This window comes from Schistocerca gregaria, chromosome 1 (assembly GCF_023897955.1).
Source record: "Schistocerca gregaria isolate iqSchGreg1 chromosome 1, iqSchGreg1.2, whole genome shotgun sequence".
NCBI classification, from domain to species: domain Eukaryota; kingdom Metazoa; phylum Arthropoda; class Insecta; order Orthoptera; family Acrididae; genus Schistocerca; species Schistocerca gregaria.
In genome coordinates this window covers 158951681-158971914 of record NC_064920.1, presented here as the reverse complement: position 1 = coordinate 158971914, position 20234 = coordinate 158951681, and the positions used below count along the sequence as shown (strand labels likewise).

At 41.1% G+C, this 20234-nt stretch overlaps 1 protein-coding gene across 6 annotated transcripts in view; it reads right to left on the bottom strand.

The window, feature by feature from the left end:
- The window catches only part of LOC126335338 (KAT8 regulatory NSL complex subunit 1), a 344378-nt gene that overhangs the window by 91868 nt on the left and 232276 nt on the right, over positions 1-20234 (bottom strand). For all 6 annotated transcript variants that reach the window (XM_049998554.1, XM_049998520.1, XM_049998511.1 and 3 more), the window contains one exon: positions 7095-7217. In XM_049998554.1, coding sequence (XP_049854511.1) covers positions 7095-7217 — 123 coding nt within the window. The remainder of the gene's footprint in view (positions 1-7094; positions 7218-20234) is intronic.

Here is a 20234-nt window from a genome sequence, read left to right as displayed (position 1 = left end):
CGCGTATGGTTCGCGGGAAGAACCACTGTCTGAAAGCCTTCGTGCGCGCTCTAACCTCTCTAATTTTACATTCGTGATCTCATCGGGAGGTATAAGTAAGGGGAAGCAATATATTCGATACCTCATCCAGAAACGCACCCTCTCGAAACCTGGCGAGCAAGCTACACCGCGATGCAGAGCGCATCTCTTCCAGAGTCTGCCACTTGAGTTTGTTAAGCATTTCCGAAACGCTATCACGGTTACGAAATAACCCTGTGGCGAAACGCGCCTCTCTTCTTTGGATCTTCTCTATCTCCTCCGTCAACCCGATCTGGTACGGATCCCACAATGATGAGCAATACTCAAGTATAGGTCGAACCAGTGTTTTGTAAGCCACCTCCTTTGTTGATGGCCTACATTTTCTAAGGATTCTCCCAATGAATCTCAACCTGGTACCCGCCTTACCAACAATTAATTTTATATGATCATTCCACTTCAAATCGTTCCACACGCACACTCCCAGATATTTTACAGAAGTGTTTGTTCCGCTATCATATAATCATACAATAAAGAATCCTTCTTTCTATGTATTCGCAATACATTACATTTGTCTACGTTAAGGGTCAGTTGCCACTCCCTGCACCAAGTGCCTATCCGCTGCAGATCTTCCTGTATTTCGCTACAATTTTCTAATGCTGCAACTTCTCTGTATACTACAGCATCATCCGCGAAAAGCCGCATGGAACTTCCGACACTATCTACTACGTCATTTATATATATTGTGAGAAGCAATGGTCCCATAACACTCCCCTGAGGCACGCCAGAGGTTACTTTAACGCCTGTAGACGTCTCTCCATTGATAAAAACATGCTGTGTTCTGTTTGCTAAAAAGTCTTCAATCCAGCCACACAGCTGCTCCGATATTACGTAGGCTCTTACTTTATCAGGCGACAGTGGGGAACTGTATCGCACGCCTTCCGGAAGTCTAGAAAAATAGCGTCTACCTGGGAGCCTGTATCTAAAATTTTCTGGGTCTCATGAACAAATAACGCGAGTTGGGTCTCACACGATCGCTGTTTCCGGAATCCATGTTGATCCCTACAGAGTAGATTCTGGGTTTCCAAAAACGACATGATACTCGAGCAAAAAACATGTTCTAAATTCTACGAAAGATCGACGTCAGAGATACAGGTCTATAGTTTTGCGCATCTGCTCGACGACCCTTCTTGAAGACTGGGACTACCTGTGCTCTTTTCCAATCATTTGGAACCTTTCGTTCCTCTAGAGACTTGCGGTACACGGCTGTAGAATCGAATTGGTATCCCGTCAGGTCCAGTGGACTTTCCTCTGTTGAGTGATTCCAGTTGCTTTTCTATTCCTTGGACACTTATTTAGATGTCGTTGTTGTTGTTGTTGTCGTCTTCGTCGTCTTCAGTCCGAAGACTGATTTGATGCAGCTCTCCACACAACTTTCCTACTTACTGTATCCATCTCTTTCTCCCTCTGCGATATTTACCCCAAAAACTTTCCTTCAAACTAAATTGGTGATCCCTTGATGTCTCAGGATGTGCCTATCAAACGATCCCTTCCTCTAAGTCAGGTTGCACCAAAAATTTCTTGTCTCGCCGACTCTATTCAGTTCCTCATTAGTTAAGTGATCTATCCATCTGACTACTTCATTCATCTACAGCACCACATTGCTGTTCTTGGCTAACCTGTTTATCCTCCATGTTTCACTTCCATACATGGGTACACTCCAGAAAAATACCTTAAAGACTTCCCAACATTTAAGTCTATATTCGATGTTAATAAATTTCTCTTCCTCAGAATGTTTACAAATTTATATTCTTCAGAAGAGCCTTTCCTGGCATTGCTAGTCTACATGTTATATGCTCTCTACTTCGGCCATCAGTTATTTTGCTGCCCAAATAGTAAGACTCATCTACTAGTTTTAAGTGTCGCGTTTCCTGATGTAGCTCCCTCAGCATCACCTGATTTTATTCAAAAATATTCCTTTATCCATGTTTCACTTTCGTTGATGTTCATCTTATATCCTCCTTTCAAGACCCCCATCCATTCCGTTCCTTCTTCCAAGTACTTTCCTGTCTGCCAGAATCATTATGTCATCGGTAAATTAGTTTTTATTTCTTCTCCCTGGACTTTAATTTCTCCAATTTTTTCTTTGTTTACTACAGCCTTTCGCTGCTTTATTGAACATCTGCCAACTTCAACTTCAGAATTTCAAAGAGTATTATAGTCAACATTTTCATAAACTTTCCCTAAGTCTACAGATGCTGTAAATGTTAGTTTCCTTACCTCATCTTCTAAGAGAAGTCGTAGAGTCAGTATTGTATTCGTACTAATACATTTCTCCGGAATCGTAACTGTCTTCCCCAAGATCAGCTTCTACCAGATTTTCGTGTATTTTGCAACCATGACTTATTTCACTGATAGTTCGGTTATTTTCACACTGTCACCAACTGCTATCGTTGGAATGAAGTTACTACATTCTTCTTGAAGTCTGAGGGGATTTCACCTGTCTCTTTAACACGAAATGGAAATTTTGTCATGATTGGCTCTCCCAACGCTATGAGCAGTTCTGATGGAATATCTTCTAATCCTGCGGTCTTGTTTCTACTTGGAGGTCTTTCAGTGCTCTGTCAAATCTTCTTTTACTACATTTTAATGTTAATCATCAATTAAATTCCGTACTTCCTGTGTTATCCCAGGATTTCTGGTAGGCCTTGTCTTTTTACCTATTTGATGCTTTGCTGCCTTCACTATTTCATCTTCTAAAGCAATCACAATTCGTCTGCTACTGTATTCCTTTTTTGTTAATATATAAATTTTTCTGCGGTGTTAAGTTTTATCTAAAAGAAATTTTTCTTAGTTTGCTCCAGCCCTACATCTTCCATGAAATCAACACTTTTAGGGACAATGTCAATAGCGTTACAGTTCGAAAACATGATGGGATCATAAAGCCATAAGCTTTTCTCATTAAAAATAAACCGAGGTGATTATGCCGTGACACGCGACTTCTCTTAAGACTTTATTCCTGAAAAAGAATGTTGTCTGGTTGTTTTGTGTTTATGTTCGATTTTCGGTGATATGTCGCCTGTGAAGTGAACATTATTATGTCAATTCTTTGTTCTTGCCTAGAATTCTCATCCGTTAAGGCAGCCATGACTTACTGAGCATCATTCTGCGCCTTCTTGTCGTCGTTCAACATGACAATGTCTGTTCGACAGGAAAAAAAGAAAAGAAACATAGGTGGAAACAACTACGACAAAATTTCAAATAATGGACATACCGGTTTGACCTCGAAAAATTTAAGATACACGACAATGAGTAAGGATTTGTAATAAAGTTCTGTGATGCTCTGATTAGGATCAGCTCTTTGACAGTTACAATTTGTGCAGGAAAATACAACAGAATCTCTTTCCAGAAACAACGTTATTACAATACAATGAAAACCTACCTATTTATTATATACAAAATACGCCCACGGCGAAGCCATCGAATGCCGCTGCAGATATGACACGTCATTCGCACAGACACGAAACAACATACGGTGCTCCGAACGCTACAGGGAAAAAAAAGCCTATCTTACATGGAGTAATGTTCGCAACCCGTTTGCTAGCGGACGCGTTTGACTGCCAGCTAGCACTGGGGTTACGGCTACCTCGTAAGCTGAATCTAGATTCTGTGCGGAAACTAGCAGGTTGGCTTGACTCCGTGAACATTAAGACGCGCAAACCGGCCGCGGAACTGCAGTCTTTATCAAACAATTGTGATGAACCTACTGAGTGAAAAAATTTGGCTCTCGCACATCTTATAGCTTCATTCGTCAGCTTCACGATGAACTACGTAATATTTCGTTAATGGTCGTAATTGTGACATTTCAGAATTAAGAAAAAAAATTAAAAAAATTGTCACTGCAAAGACTCGATCTCATGTTAATATGATACAATGAAATTCCACACAGGTATGCTACACACTTCGCCATATCAATACTGCAACGAACCGTTTTATAAACTTGTATAGTCATTGTCGGTGTACAGTATCGTCGCGATTGATAAGGCAGTGTTGGTGAATGGCAGCGATGTGTCGGCAAAAATAGTAATGAAAATGCTGCCAGGCAGTGGACTAAGAACGAAGTTATTAGTTTATAGGTGGAAAGGCCAGCGCTATGACTGAAGTTATGTTTGAAAGTAATCGTTTTTGGAACTGAAAAACTTCAGGCAATACAGCTGTATCTACAATTTTATGACTTGGTATACATATTGTTATATCATTACGTACATTGGGTGTTTAAGAACAGACCTTCAGGAATGTACGAGTTATTCCTTAAGTCAATACAAGGAAAAATGCTGAAATAAAATGTCCGGAAATCCTTCATTTGTCTGATATCTGCCCTATTTGGCTTTTGAACGTATATGGGTATAACGATGAAATTGGTGTCGCGTTACTTCGTCGTAATTGCTACTGTACCAAATATTAAAGAGAATAAACAGCTGATGCTAGAAATATTAGTATCACCGGCAGTCTATTTTTCACACTACTGGATTTAAGCATGATAGTATTTGGATTGGCAATTTATGGTCCAATTATGAAGAGTATTTCTTGTATCTTATCAGTGTCATTCTTGCAAAATTTCGATATTATTGTCGATTTTCACATCACAAGCTCTACAACGTGATTCTTTCGTGCCCCAAAATTATTCCGCCGCCTCATCCGCTCTCTCATCCAACAGGAACACGGCCATGTAAGTTATTACTTTGCCACTACAATGATTACTAGTGTCGCTGTATCCCGCGGCTCTTCCTTCACGCACAAAACTTCACCCTGCTGTGTGCAAACGTTTCCGACATCAGCTCTCCCAAGACAAGACACTTACACGATGTGCTCGCGGGAACTATCAGACTGTAAATATCAGCGTAAAATCGCCCCTAGTGTAAACAATTCTGCGACAACCATTTGAGAGGATGAAACTGACTTGGAGCAAAAAGCTCTCATGTGTTTCACGCCCTTACACGGCAAATTTTGATCCGTGTGGCTTAATATGCAAATTACCCTACGCCATGCGATTCACAGTGGTTTGCGGAGTATGTACGTAGGCGTAGATCACTCACGCACCATCATTTGAGATACTGCAGTACCTAATCTGCTTTAGTGTCGTGTAATCGGCAAAGTAGCTTTATGAAGATACAGAGGAATGGGAGACCACCTTTTATTTTACAACGACATCGAGATAATGCCCGGACTGGCAAGAATGAGAAAATATCTTTATTAGTTTTAAAGATGGTACCATTAATTCCTTCTCTTCGCCTTAAGTTAGTGCACAGACAACAGCAAAAATAAGTAAGGATAACGCGACGAGATTTGAGGTCCACCCCTCATGATTAACTGAGTCTCAGCCACTGTGACATCTCACCGAATTTAGCTCTGGAGAATGAGAAACGACTTGCGTAAACCTTACCTTAAGAACAATGCGCTATTCCTCACATCAAGTACGGATTATTTAGGTAGCACTGCACTGAAGCAGAGATATTGACTCCGGTCACGTCCGAGGCACTTCTTTCGCTGTAGAACTTCTGTCTGTGTGATTCCACTGTGGCGAAATGCTAGACTCTCCCAGTGGGAACTGAAAATATTTACCTGATTTTGGACTAAGAAGTCTCTCCACCACTTATCAGAAACAGACATGATGTTAATATCTCACCCTGCCTCGAGTCCAGCTAACATATGCGCTCAGAGAGATTTTTAATACCGCTTACGTGAGCTGTGCTTACAGCAAATCAGATTCATGGTGAAAAAACGAGCTTTAATACTGAAGTCGACGGAGCGAGGTAACGCAGAGATTTAGGCAGATGTCTTTTTCGGGAGGACGACTGCGGCTTTCCTACATCGCTATAGCTAGTCGCAGGACGTTTCACATGGAGAACGACATATTTCCTTTCCCATCCTTCTCCAAATGACATTTTGCTGTCTCTCATAACTTCTTAGCGTAAAGTTAGAATTTAACATCTTTTAACTAATACTGAACGAACATTTACAGGAGTGAGGAAAATAGTCTACTACCTCTACCTCTCGCAATTTCCTTGGACTTTGGAGACAGTCGTAAACAGGTGTCCACAGGTTACCCGTCCAACTAAAATATCGACAATGCGTTTCCCACCACTAACTACAATGTTTACAATTATTCCATACTTGATTAATTTGAACTAGCCCAATCCACTTTCTATGTTATGGGAATCTACAATAAGCCAGAGAAATCCGACTCGACTCCCAACGTGAATTTTAGAGTGAATATTAATCGGTGAAGTTGGTTTGTGTGTTTTGCGCCATTTGTATGTAATACAATCGTGATTACAATGAAGCCCCGTCGAAGTGTCAGAATCTAGTCTGGCCTAAGGAAAACACAAGCTTGAAAACTCGAGGTAATTTCTCTGCTTTAAGGATCAACCTGCTATGTTACAAATACTACAACTTCCCAAAAATTACTTATCGAGTTTCAGATAATTAAATATCACTTAACATTTCTTATCCAAGTCTACGTTAATAGGTGAAAACATTACTAAGCTGCATCTGCAAATACGAAATTGAGATGCATATTTCCGTAACTATTGTAAAAGAGACTAGATGTTTACTTTAATGAAATGATTTTCCTGTGTGGTTCTACTTATTTTAGTGTGTAACGTGTGCTGACACAGTAACAAAACCGGCATATGGACTGCACTTTTTCCATTTTACATATGGACTTAAAATCTGTGGTAGCTGAGCTAGTACATACTATGGTTGTGCTAAGTTCTTTATTAGGGACGTCGTCATTTTTGTCTCCTCCCCCCCCCCCCTTCCCCACATACACAAGACACTTATGTATGGAATATAAAATGCCTCAAACATACAATATCTGTTATGTGCTTGATTATGCGTAGGTGGGAAAATTAACTAACTTCTAAATAATGAAATCATAGAATAGCCAACGAAAATGACTTCCTTTAAGAAATGAAAGTACCTATTTATTAGAGTACTGTAGGACTGGAATGGCGTCTTCCATAGTACTCATAAATAAGTGCATAAGCATAGAAGGTTGAAGAGGAGGGCACGCTTACCTGTGGATGTCATTGTGCTGGCGGATGCGGTACTCCAGGTCAGAGATCTGCGCCTGCAGCCACGTCCACCGACTGGCTATCCTCGCGCGATGTTGCGCCCAGCGCCAAGCCGCGCGTTTCTCTCTGAAACAACAGAGTTTGCATCTGCTATCAAATCTATACACACACAAAATAAACTCTTCAATCATCTTATATAATATTCTTATTTTAAAGACAGTACTGTTACAACACAGAGATTGCTCTCTAATTGGCGAGCAATTCTTTTATATCTTAACAGTCCTTTTCCGTGGTCGAGGTCGCTAAATCTCTTAGCGGCCTACAAGATGACAAGATTCCACTTGTATCATCTGACCAGAAATGGGAGGAACGGAAGCTGCCTACCGCTCACAATCGGTCATCAGTATAGTGAGTTTCGCTCCGGAGCCAGCGCAGCCTCGTGTTATCTATCACTTATCATTATCACGATACATCTTCTTCCCTTTCTCCGTAGTTATCCGTAACAGCACAAACGCCAACATTAAATTACACAATCGCACATACTACATCAATGTAGACCAAACAGTGTTAATAACGTACCATTCACGGATTTGAGGAAGGCGACAACAACCCACTTTTACTATAGTCCCATTAAAATTACTTTATAGCTGACATCAGTCATTTGCCACTACAGTGTTGCCACATGGGCTGCCGTTCGGTTAAAAGCGGTTAACATCGGTAGTGCTATTCATGTGGCGCGGAGCAATGTTGGAAGCAACTGCCGTCAGGTACGACGGGAACGTGAAATGCTCTGCCCACAACTGATTTTAAGTGACCAACGACTGAACTGCGGCAGACGACGTGTTTTTTAGCTTTGAACTTACTCTCGTGTCCTAACTTAACCAAAACACATACTGTGCAATGTATCAGAGAAAAGGCGGTCAGCAACCTGGGGCAGAAGTATTAATCACGCTTTTTTTGTTCACGGAGATTAAAGTTGACCTCTCCCAGCAAACTCAAGGTAGAAAACTATCAGTTCCAGCACTAACAGCTTCACTGGCTTCACGATCTGGTGCGATAGCAAGCAATGAGCAGTCCTGGTCAGCACTCTATTACAGGTTGTAGGCGACACAAGCTGATTACAAATGAAAAACGGAAGACGGGTACAAAAATAAGACCAAATGAAGTACATACGACGATGAAAATGATGCGAAGAAACATTAAAAATAAAAAATTACATTTAATCAATTAACTGAAAATAACAATGGTCATTATGATACAGAATTACATATAAAACAGTCATAATTAGATTCGAACCCACGACATTCAGTATTTCAGGTTTGTACGTTAACTATTGCTAAGTACTTCATTAAAAACTATAGTATTTATGCCCAGCCTCTATAGGACCAGCTGCAAACAATGATTTGCTCTATGCAAAAAGTTCCGCCTCAAACAGTGTCGTATGGAGCCTATCTACTGTAGGACGATAACTGAGAATATGAAGCCGAATAGCGACTTCTGCTAAATGATCCAGCAGTGGTTAGCTAGCGCGCGCGCGCATGTGTGTGTGTGTGTGTGTGTGTGTGTGTGTGTGTGTGTGTGTGTGTGTGTTTGGATGGCTGGCTGATTAAAGAGACGAAACTATAAGTCACCAGTCCCTTTTTCCTGGAGCAGACAGGTCTACGTGACTGTACCTCAGAGATGGCCTACCGCACAAAACACCGGGGAAGACGCCCCCAAGGTCTCCCAAATACCAATGAAGGCTAAATAAGGAACAAAAAAGACAGTATTACTGATTTTGAATACGCATTTTGCTCTGGTAAATGAATGGCTAACTTTAACAATTAGCTACTAACCCGCCCTCTTTTCAGCTCAATTTGCAACTAGTCTCTAGCACGAAGAGTTGACTACTATTCTATTTAAAGCCGAAGCTACTTTCACCTTGGAATAGTGCTGTGAGTGTTTAAAAACGGGTCATTGCGTAACTACTAACTTAAATCAGGTAGTTCTTACGCGTAATAATGACTCAGTACTACTGCTTTTATCTTCATTTAATCGATCTGTCAATTAAATCATTATCAGTTAAGGTAAAATCCACCACATTCGAGATGGTATTAGTTTGAATGTAAGGTTCACTGTTTCCCTTTTCTTTCAACGACCGTTAAATGGTGCTACTGAGATGTGACATTACTACGGTTTGAAAATTTTGTAGTTATGTTAAAATCAAGGCAGTTCAAAAGTTTGCCAAGTAGTTTGTTTACAGCGACAAATTAAAAAAAATTGGGAAAAAATTGAAATGTCACGTGAATGTACACAATAAGACCTCGAAGCGCTTCGTTCGCGCAATCCAAACTGACAATCGTCGAGATGACAGATGGGAGCAATCTTATAAGCATTTTCCGATTTCCGTTCACTTCAATTAGCCTCCTCGTCGAGTGTCAGCTTCGATTGCACTAACAGTAGTAATATTTAGAAAATACTGTTCAGAACTGTTACAGAATTTCGTCATGCATGTTTCCATCAACGAAGAATTTTGACAAGATCGAGTATAATCGGTAGCTGATCCAAGACACATCGAAGCAGTGCGTAACATGACAAAAGAGGATCGTCCTGAGACTTACCGTGAGGTAGAAACAACCTCATGCATATGGCAGATTGCAGTATATTCGATTCTTGATGAACATTAAACTGTGAAAAAGAACGGCGGGATGTCGCATGATTCGACCGAAGTCCATAAACAAAGTAGTGTCAATTTGTGTAAGGAAATATTCGACCGTGGAAAGGCTAAATCCATATCCATATACATATACATCATTGTAAAGGGAGACTGAAGTTTGATGTATTCGTATGAGTTAAAAAGCATAGCCACAACCAACTGTTTGGGTATCCCACGATGAAGGGACACCAACTACAGTGGTTCATTTGCGAAGATCTTGCGCGAAACCGATCGTTTATCTTTTTGGTACATTTCATCTGAGGCGACCACTGCTTTAGATAATTGAAGCTGTCACAAAACTACAAAAAAAATGAGGAAGAAGATTAGAAAATGTCGCAGCATTTATGACAATGCCAGCAGCTCAAACAGACCAAAATCTCACTGCCATTATCGATCTGATTTATCGCCAAAGGAATTCTTTTCATTCCTCTCCCTCAGACAAACAAATATACATGGACGGCAATTTTCATCACCTCAAGAACTTGTTGGACCCCTACAAAACCATGCTTTTGAGGTACCAGCATCAGAATGGAAAAATGTTTCCAGAATTGGTTCGAACGGATATAAAAGTGCATGTATTTTATAGGCGAATATTTCGAGAAACAAAACGATTATCAAGAAAAGGGTTCTTTCATTGTTTTCGTACAAACAGGCGTGCGGAAATAAGGCCATAGATCAGATAAAAATTTTCACTCTTCTAGCTAATTCTAAAACCCTTATTTCTCCTTCCAAGTACATCTCAAATTTATCATTTCACTTTTCAAAAGTTCTAATAAATGTGAGAATCTTTTGCTGAAAGCAATTTAATAAAAGAGCGTCGTTCCATGACATTAGTTACAATTTGAGTAACGTCTTTATCTTAAATAATTCAGTGCACACATCCACGAATCACTTCGACAACGTTAAGCAAGCATGCTTTTCTTGGCGTTTTCCAGAAAATGATAGCTTTTTATCCTAAGTGCCGCTCAAAACTCGCATTTATGCTACTTCTACCTGAACCGGAGGGCTGCGGTTTGTTATCCGCGTTAGGAACTATTTTAGAAAAGCTGAGGTAACTTTTTTGGCGGGTTTGTGAAATTTAATTGTGCCGCGTCGTTACTGTGTGTTGATACAGGAGGGGGGAGTGAAGGGGGAGAGAGAGGGAGAGAGAGAGAGAGAGAGAGAGAGAGAGAGAGAGAGAGAGAGAGAGAGAGAGAGAGAGAGGGAGAGAGAGAGAGGGAGGGAGGGGGGAGGAGAGAGAGAGAGAGAGAGAGAGAGAGAGAGAGAGAGAGAGAGACTATCGCCACGGCGCATCGAGTCGTGAACTTTGCACCGGCCACCAGTTTGATAGTGGTGCTCCGAATAAGCAGACGCGCTATCAGCTCTTTACATCGAGCCAAACAGAGCACGCACATAGCATGAGACATTCCAAAGCTGTGCTGCCACTATGTCAAGGATATAGTGAGAGTATCTCTATTCGCAAGAAACCACCATTCACAAGTGTCCATTGACACGCACGAGATTCGAAGAGTTGCACAGGCAGCGTAATCTCTGCTACCCCAACCCTAATGTGGAATGTTGTAATGAAATGAAGGAAAGTATGCAGAAGCTACGCGGTCGGCTTGGTTGTGCTGAGAAACAAAAGTCACGAAAAAGTTCAACACACTGTGCCATTTACGAGTTAATTAGCATGGAGTTATCTAATCAGGCCATTGCGCGCGCAAACTGTAGCGGCTCGCGACACAATTAGCGTCAGTTGTTCTCATGGCGTCGATGTTAGCGCGCAAGACTGCTCAGCCCCTGGATCGAATTCTATTTTTACCGCTGTCCTATATCCAATTTTTGTATCGCTCTCTTGTTCGGTTTTAGGTAACAAAACGAACACGCTGGGTGACTGCCTCTGGCAAGGCGCTTGAATTTTCACGCACAACGGCCTGATTGGGTAACTTCAACGCTAATAACTCGGAAGAGACGCAATGTACTGAATTTTTTTTTTCTTAACGGTTATTTCTCAGCATCGCCACCCTTCAAAACTTAAAGACTGTTTTAGATTGTACTACCCTGCATATCCAAACGTTGACGCGCGTCAATTATCTTCGAATGCGCGCCCAACGACGAGGCGTGACATGTGACGTACCAGATACATGGCAGTATAGTATGCGTGTGACTATGCTAGGGCAAGTAACGTGGTACCATGTCTACTTCACACGATGAAGGTATGCCTTTTTGTTAATTAATAGTGTGCTTCTGGGTGTACCGCCGAGTTCGCTCCATTTTATGCGCATTATTTCGAAGACAGATCCAACCTTTTTCTTCAAGTCTGGTTAGAGTCCAGGCAGCGTGTACAAATAACAGCGTGCCGCACTTAAGGAGACGGCTGGGTCATCGAAATATTGTGCATAAAATTAAACAGTCGCGCCGAGAAAATCTGAGAGATGTTTTATTAAATAAAGATATGCCACACACGTCTCTGTAGTTAGTTTTTCAGTGAAACTTTTACTTTTCGCGTTAAAAATTAAGAGCCACTATTTTGGGATTAGTGCATGTTCCCTACATGCCATGTTTCTCATTCGGTATTGACGAACTATAAGAAAAAATTTTATTCTTACGCTTCTGATAGTCGGAAATCTAAGCTTGATAATGAACTGTCTCTTTTCAGTATTGCTTATTGTTAGTGTGATATTTAGAAATGAAGCAAGTATGCTACATATATTTAAATAGTTTGTACGAGGCTGTTCAATAAATAATGATATTTTTACGATCATAATTTCTCGCACTAAAATTTACTCTTACGATATTCTGTTAGTTGAATGTGCAACAAACACGCCGGAGTAGTTTCATTGTAGGGACTCTTTATTCTCGTGCGGGTCTGCATGCAGTTAAAGTTGATGTTAGAGGAAGATCTAGAGTTTCTTTCAAATGTAATAACGGCTGACGAAACTTTCCTACATCATTTTGATCCTGAGAGCAAACAGCAAAGCTCAGTGTGGAAATCTCCATAACCAACCCCCAAAAAAGCATAAGTGGTTGCTTCTGCTGGGAAAGTTATGGTCATCTCATTCTTTGATATTCATAGAATAGTTTAGCAGCATGTTGTACCTGCACACACATCAGTAACTAGACAATACTACATGAGTGCCATGAAAACATTGCAAATCCATATCAGCATATGAAGCAGGCTGGATGCTGCACCACGATAAGGCGTGGCCCCATTTTGCCAATGTTGTTGCTGAATGTCTTGCAAAAATCAACGTGAAGTCCATCCCTCGCCCTCCCTATAGTACAGATTTAGTTCCATGTGACTTTCTATTCCCTAACATGAAGAAACGCATTCGTGGTAGGCATTATCAATCATCAGAAGCAGTGGTGAAGGCTGCGGAGGCGATTTTGAAGGACCTCTCAAAAAATGGTTTCCAGCATGTATTTGAAGACTGGCAGAAACGCTGGGAAAAGTGCGTAGCGTTGATGGGAGACTACTTTGAGAACTATCAAAATTATGAGCATGATTAAAGGTACGTTGTAAAAAAAATTATGCGCATTCTTTCTTGAACAGCCCTCATAGTTCAAAATGCAGCCACTGGCCAGTTTACATCTGGTGCATTCAGGAAACATTGAATAAATGTATTTGGTCACACGTAGTCGAACAAATTGCGTGTGTTCCGGCGAGCAATAGATGCGAAATACAATTGTGTTACTGATGTAGTTAAAAACATATCATGTTCTGGGCGTCACAAACAATAGGATGCATTTACTGAGAAAGGTCTGCCACAAACTTGCTTAGAAGAAGAAAAATGTGTAAAAAAACAAATACAGGATGCAATGGCTAATTATTTTGTAAGACGACAAAATCTGAGGCCTTATAAACTCAAAATAACAATAATAAAAAACCGACGCACGACAAATGAATTATCCGAATGGGATAGAAATCTGTGGATTTGATGTACATGTACAGACAGACAAATTATTGCAATTTCTGACAAACTGAATGATTTATTCAAGTGAAAGAGCTTCACAACCTTAACTAGTCGATAACGCGTTGCTCCACCTCGGGCCCTAATTGTTGAGGACATTGCCCATAATGCTCCAAACGTTTTCAATCGTGAAGAGCTCTGGCGATCTTCCTGACCAAGGTAGGGTTTGGCACGCACAAAGACAAGCATTAGAAACTATCGGTGTTGAGTGGAAGGGTATTATCATGCTGAAATGTAGGACCAGGATGGCTTGCCATGAAGGGCAACAAAACGGGGCGTAGAATATACTCTACGCACCGCTGTGCTGTAAGGGTGCCCCGAATGACAACCAAAGGTGTCCTGCTACGAAACGAAATGGCACCCCAGATCACCACTCCTGGTCGTCGGGCCGTATGGAGGGCGACAGTCAGGTTTGAATCCCACTGCTGTCCGGGGCGTCTACAGACACGTCTTCAGACTGTGTTCATATATAATCTTTTTTGTTGTTGTTGCGGATATATTTGGTGAAATACAACTGAATTACTGAAAACTAAATATCAGGACCACTTCTTCTGTACTGCACGCTCCAAGATATAACTGAAAAAACAATTTATTTTATAAAATACCTTTACAAGCCTTCAACATAAGTCTCCATTCCTGCTTATGACATTTTCACCAACACTCGGCAACTTCTGTATTCCGAATAGGCAATTCCATTGTTCAGGTGTCTGAATACTACAATTACGTCACTACAAGTTCCGTCAATTGTATCAAAAAGTTTCCGTAGGAGTTGTTCCTTAAATCTGAGAAACAAAATAGGGCGGGCTCAATCACGATTGTATGGTGGGTGGATGATTATTTCCCATCCATATTTGTCGTGCGTTTCTCACAATGGTAAGGCAATATGCGGTCTTGTATTATAGCGCAAAATGAGGACACCAGCAGCAAGCCTGTCACCCCTTCTCTGACGGATTCAGTAAATTGAAATAAGACATTCTGGCCGCATATGCTATTTCGTCACATGTTTTTCGTCTATCGTCTCTCCGAATGCCATTAACAGTAACCTGAGAGATTTAGTCTGTTGCAGTTGGCCTTCCACCTACGACCCACTACACTGTTCCCACACACCTCTCTCAAAGCGTTGCAAATTTCCGTTGGGCATTGAGAAGCCAAATGACGTGTTTGTCACCTATTTAAATTTAATTTTGGATTTTATTTGCGTTTCTGAATTTCAAGATGGCTATGTAACAATATGGAATTCCGCATTTTTACCCTAGTGTTCCACATTTCTGCTGTACTTTCACAACATGTTTTACTTATAGGAATTACTTCAGAAATGACTTCTAGTTCGGAAGCAGTGGAATGAGTCTGCTATGAAATAAGAAACGTTTTAGAGAGAAAAAAAAGAGCCATTCCAGAAATCTGGATGTTTTAAATCTCGCATGCGAAACCATGTCAAACCTTGTGTCTGCCTTCTCATGCCTCCTACAAGATGCAACCGCTGGATATAACTTTCACGAGTCCTTTGAATACGTATTATTCTGAGCTGGTACGCGTATGGATGACGAGAAATGAATGTCCAGTAACAAACTTGTACATCGCCGAACTGAATGACAAGGTCTATCTCAGTGTCAGACAGGGGCGATAGCAGTCAATGCATTTAGGGTGACAGGATATACCCGTTAAACCATCCTATTTTAGCGGATGCAGACTTCATTGCCAGCAATGAAGGAATAATTAAGGATTTGCCTAATCATCCAGTCAATGATCCGTTTGCTGCAGCAGCTGTGGCTTCTAAAAGTGGAAAAGCTAATGTCGAAGTAGAGGGAGGAACATCTGCCGCCACATCTGAAATTACACCTTGACAAATCTCACCCACTGCACAAATACGGAAGGTGCCAGCAATGAAGGAAAGGAAAGGAAAGGAAAGGAAAGGAAAGGAAAGGAAAAAGGAAAGGAAAGGAAAGGAAAAGGAAAGGAAGTCCTCCAACAGTCCTAACGTTGATGCCATCTCTTGGAGTATCTAAGACAACAAATAAACCGGAGACAAAGAAGCAGAGGAGACCAAAGCCCAGGAACAAAGAGGATGGCGTCTTTTATTGTGAGAGGTCATTCGTCCGCCCTTAGTAAAGTTCTGGACAACAGTGTACCCACTTACGAAGATGGCAATTGTCTCTTCTGCTCAGGTAAATTTTCGCAGAACGAGGGATTGAAAGAATGGGTAATGCGTCTAGCGTGCCAAATACGGGCGCACGCTGAATGTGCACATTACGGTAGAGGAATACGCATGACTTCCGCAAGTGAAATTACTTGGCGTAAAGAAGTTAACAACTGAAAAAGGTATATTTAGTGTGTTTTTACTGAGTTATTTTTATAGCGTTTTCTTTGACAATGAATTATTAGATTTTCCAGTATTCGTTTGTTTTTAACTTTAACAAACTTGAAACGACTGGAATATTCCATATATCCTGAAATATGTACAACAGATATTTTGTTTGCTTGATGTAAAAAACTGACAAATTTATGAACGAACAACAAAATGGTATTCCATATTTGTACCACTTCCTCTACGATAGGTTCTTTGTTGATGAAATCTTAATACTAAAGTGTTCATTACAAGTAATTCTGCTAAGTGCACGGCATTATGTCGACTCTGTGGCGTATACTTTTACCAGCAGTAGAAAAATTACACTCACTGATAACAGAAGTGCCCCGTTCTCATCGCACGGCTAACAGAAGTCACAAGTAGAGACGATGCAATTCAAATACACACCTCGATTCAGCATCAGTTACAGGCTCCAGCTTTCCAGAAAATGTTTCGACATACATGGTGGTTTGCAGCGTTAACGAGACTTCTTTTCGTGATACACTAAATAATGTGACGATGGTGTATGTGCCTTCGCTCGTTGCTTGTGGTGCTCCGAAATTTTTATGATGTGAATGCTTTTGAGACAGGTGGAATGCAATGCTTCTCTCCAAGTCGGTCGGTTGATTTGGGGGAGGGGCCCAAACAGCGAGTTCAAGTCCCATCGGATTAGGGAGGGAAGTCGGCCGTGCCCTTTCAAAGGAACCATCCCGGCATTTGCCTGAAGCGGTTTAGAGGAATCACGGAAACTTAAATCAGGATGCCAGGAGGCGAATTTGGGCCGTCCTCCTCCCGAATGCTAGTCCAGTGTTCCTCCCAGTATGGGAGTAAAAATCAAAGCAGAAACGGAAACACTAGAATTTCTAAGTTTTTCCATGTTCAATTACTTTCAATAATATAAGCTTACGTTCGACTTGCGCTGAAAAAATCTATTTGAAATAAGATTTGAAATTCTCTTTTGTCAATAATTTCTTTGTATTTCGTAACGCCACGAAAAATGTTGCTCTCACGTACTTCCGACCCAGCAAAAAATACAAAAAAATCGAAACATAAAGAGTGGATTTGGCTACAAAACGCAACGACGCTACCGACTCACTACATTTGACACTGCGCAAGCGACTCGATGAACTTGTGTCTAAACTCTGGTCGTCATTTTTTTCAGAAACTAATGGTTGTCGTCACTTAAACCGAATGGTGGGTTTCTCTTACCAGCTTTCAGGTGTTTTGGAGTTGAAAATGATTCCTATTTCCTTTTATTTTGTTCTGAGGACAAGCAACGATTCAAATAATTATGGCTGACACGCCAAAGGCAATATGAGAACATCTACAGCCTATATGTTTACCAACATCAAATCAATAATTTTGGATCAAAACAGCTCAAGGTTATTAGGAAGTGTGGAATCTATCGAACTGTAATGGTCGCTTCGACGGGAGGCATAACAGATTTAAATTTGGATCAACGTTTTAGAATTCCGATCCATCGTGGTATGCTATTTTTAGATACAGATGGATAATATTTATCAACTGACGTTGGTGAGAATATTAAAAGAAACTTAGTAAAGCATAGTTAGGAGGCAATACCGCTTTCTGAATCAAAATTCTGCCGGGAGACGACTGTTTTTCCATTTACAGAACACATGAAATTGTGGTCTCACAGAGAATTAACTAACTAAAGGCGTAATTTAACAACGGATTATTCCCGGGAAGGAGGTCTGTAGGATGTTCGTTTGGTATGGAAATGTCGGAAAGCCAGATGATGACTACTTCAGTTATGGCACGAATAAAAGCTATACGATGGTTCGATCTTGAGTACTTACATCAAAAACCAGAAATCCAACAGCTACCAAGCAATGCTCCGGAATTGAGTGATTCACACTGTAACTTCTTTCTTGGCCCGTGGGAGAATTGTCTTTTTACAACGAAGTATCAACTATGTACCTACATACTGAAAAGTGAAGCTTGGTTCTTATAGGATCAGAAGTAAATAAGCGAAGAGATTTGCAGATTTTTACAGAAATCAACCTTATGTAATTCTATTTCGTTCACTTCCAAAATTTAGAAATTTTCAATTACTGTATTACCAGTAGTCCTATCCAACACTTATTTTAAGCATTCCTGTTGCTGTGTTCGGCACCATTACGATCGTAAATACATGGATATTTCTCCCCTAGACCAACAAAACACTAATACTGAGCTCAGGATCGCCTCTCCTTTTCCTAGATCCTGAGGCAATATAACAACCAAAGCAGAAACGAAAAAAAATGGTTCAAATGGCTCTGAGCACTATGGAACTCAGCTGCCCGAGGCAGGATTCGAACCTGCGACCGTAGCAGTCGCACGGTTCCGGACTGCGCGCCTAGAACCGCGAGAACACCGCGGCCTGCAAAGCAGAAACGTTCGCAAACTGTAAGTAGCTTAGATATGGCGCGTGACAAAAAGAGAAACACGCCGCATTTATCTGGCTATGACATGGAATCATGGAATGCCATGTGACTCAGTTACGTCGCGACTGTCTGGTACTAACGAAGCGCGCATGACGTGCTACCCGTAATGGCACCGCTGCACCTGCTACCCAACGTTCTCTGTGTGCACCCGCAGGCCAGCGCGGCGAGTCGGCGCACAGACTATGGGCACTCTTTCTGTTCTTACTCTTACACGAATGCTTCCGATAGAAACCGAAACGTGCCTTCGAGAGGAGAAGACGTCAGTACCTATGCACATTTCGAGAAGAAAGAAGTTAGAATATAGCAACTTAGTGCACGCAACACATGAGTGTTCTGACAATATAAACTGAAGCCATACGGTTTTGACAACAGCTTCAAAGCTTATCAGAGTAGGAACAAAAGGGACCAAACTGCTGAGGTCATCGGTCCCTCGACTTACACACAACTTTAAGTTAAACTAACTTATGCTAAGAACAACACACACACCCATGACCGAGGGTCCACTCGAACCTCCGATGGGAGAGAAATGGCGCCAGACCGCGCGGCGGTACGCTGAAGATTGTACAAAGACAGAAGAAATAAAAAAGAAAATTAAAACTCTCAGTACTGCTGAGAAAAACATTTCAGTAAGACATCTACGATAAGCGGAGATGTTTGCTTATAGTATAGTTTTTTTTTACAGTCTTAGATTCACCAATGACATGGAATCTTCAGAGCCGATGTTAACTTCTCGGAAAAAGTAATTGCTTAAATCATCACAGTGTTCTTTGTTAATTTGTTACAGATTCAGTACGAATCAATAAATAAACTCACTTTATTATGTATTCTAGTCAGAAACAAATACAATAAAGAGTAAGTAGCATTAAAAGCAAATGAAATGTTGAACTATCAAGCTACACTACTGTTGACCAAGGTCATGCAACAAATGCTCGCGGAACTGCAAGCAGAAGAGGTGTGCAAGAGGCAGAGCACAGCAGGTGGTACCCTCAGGAAGCGTAATTTCTGAATGTTTCTCTTGGATCTTCCAGATCTCGAGGAAGGGAGAATCTAGGTACAGTTAAAGTCGCGAAATCCACAATTGTTTCCCTGCTGTAGTTGCTGCTGTTTGCAAGACTGATTTAGACTAGACGAAATTCATGCTTGATCTCAAACGTGGGGTTGCTGGAACGTACACATGTAATGAATGGTTTTCCTGATGAGCCGGATTTGTCCCTCCGCGTTGGCAGTTTCTTGGCGACGAATATATGGGTGGCGCTATGCTTACGTGCCCCTAGTTACAAGTGCAGTACATATCAAGCTTGAAAGAAGACTACACGTTTCGTTCCGCGCCTTGTCAATCAAGTTTGTGTGGGTGGTCTGCAGCCTATAAGGTATCACTTCACTCACTACAGAAATAAGTATTTTCTTTCGAGCTTAAAAATGAGCTCTTAGATTAATACTTCACTTACTTAACTATAGTGTTGCTAATTTTCCAAGGACTTTCGTACGAAAGCGCATGGCAGGATGGAATTGGAGATCAATAATTGTGTACGATACAACAGTGACTAAAGTTTTTCCGACCGTATTACATCAGCCTAGGAACAATTGTCATGGCTAAACGCCGATAGCATAGTGACCATCGTACTCTATGTTTACTCTATCGTCTTCTCAATCACTGCACGCAAGCTCATTTGTCTTCAACTCTTACAGAACAATCGAAACAGCACGACA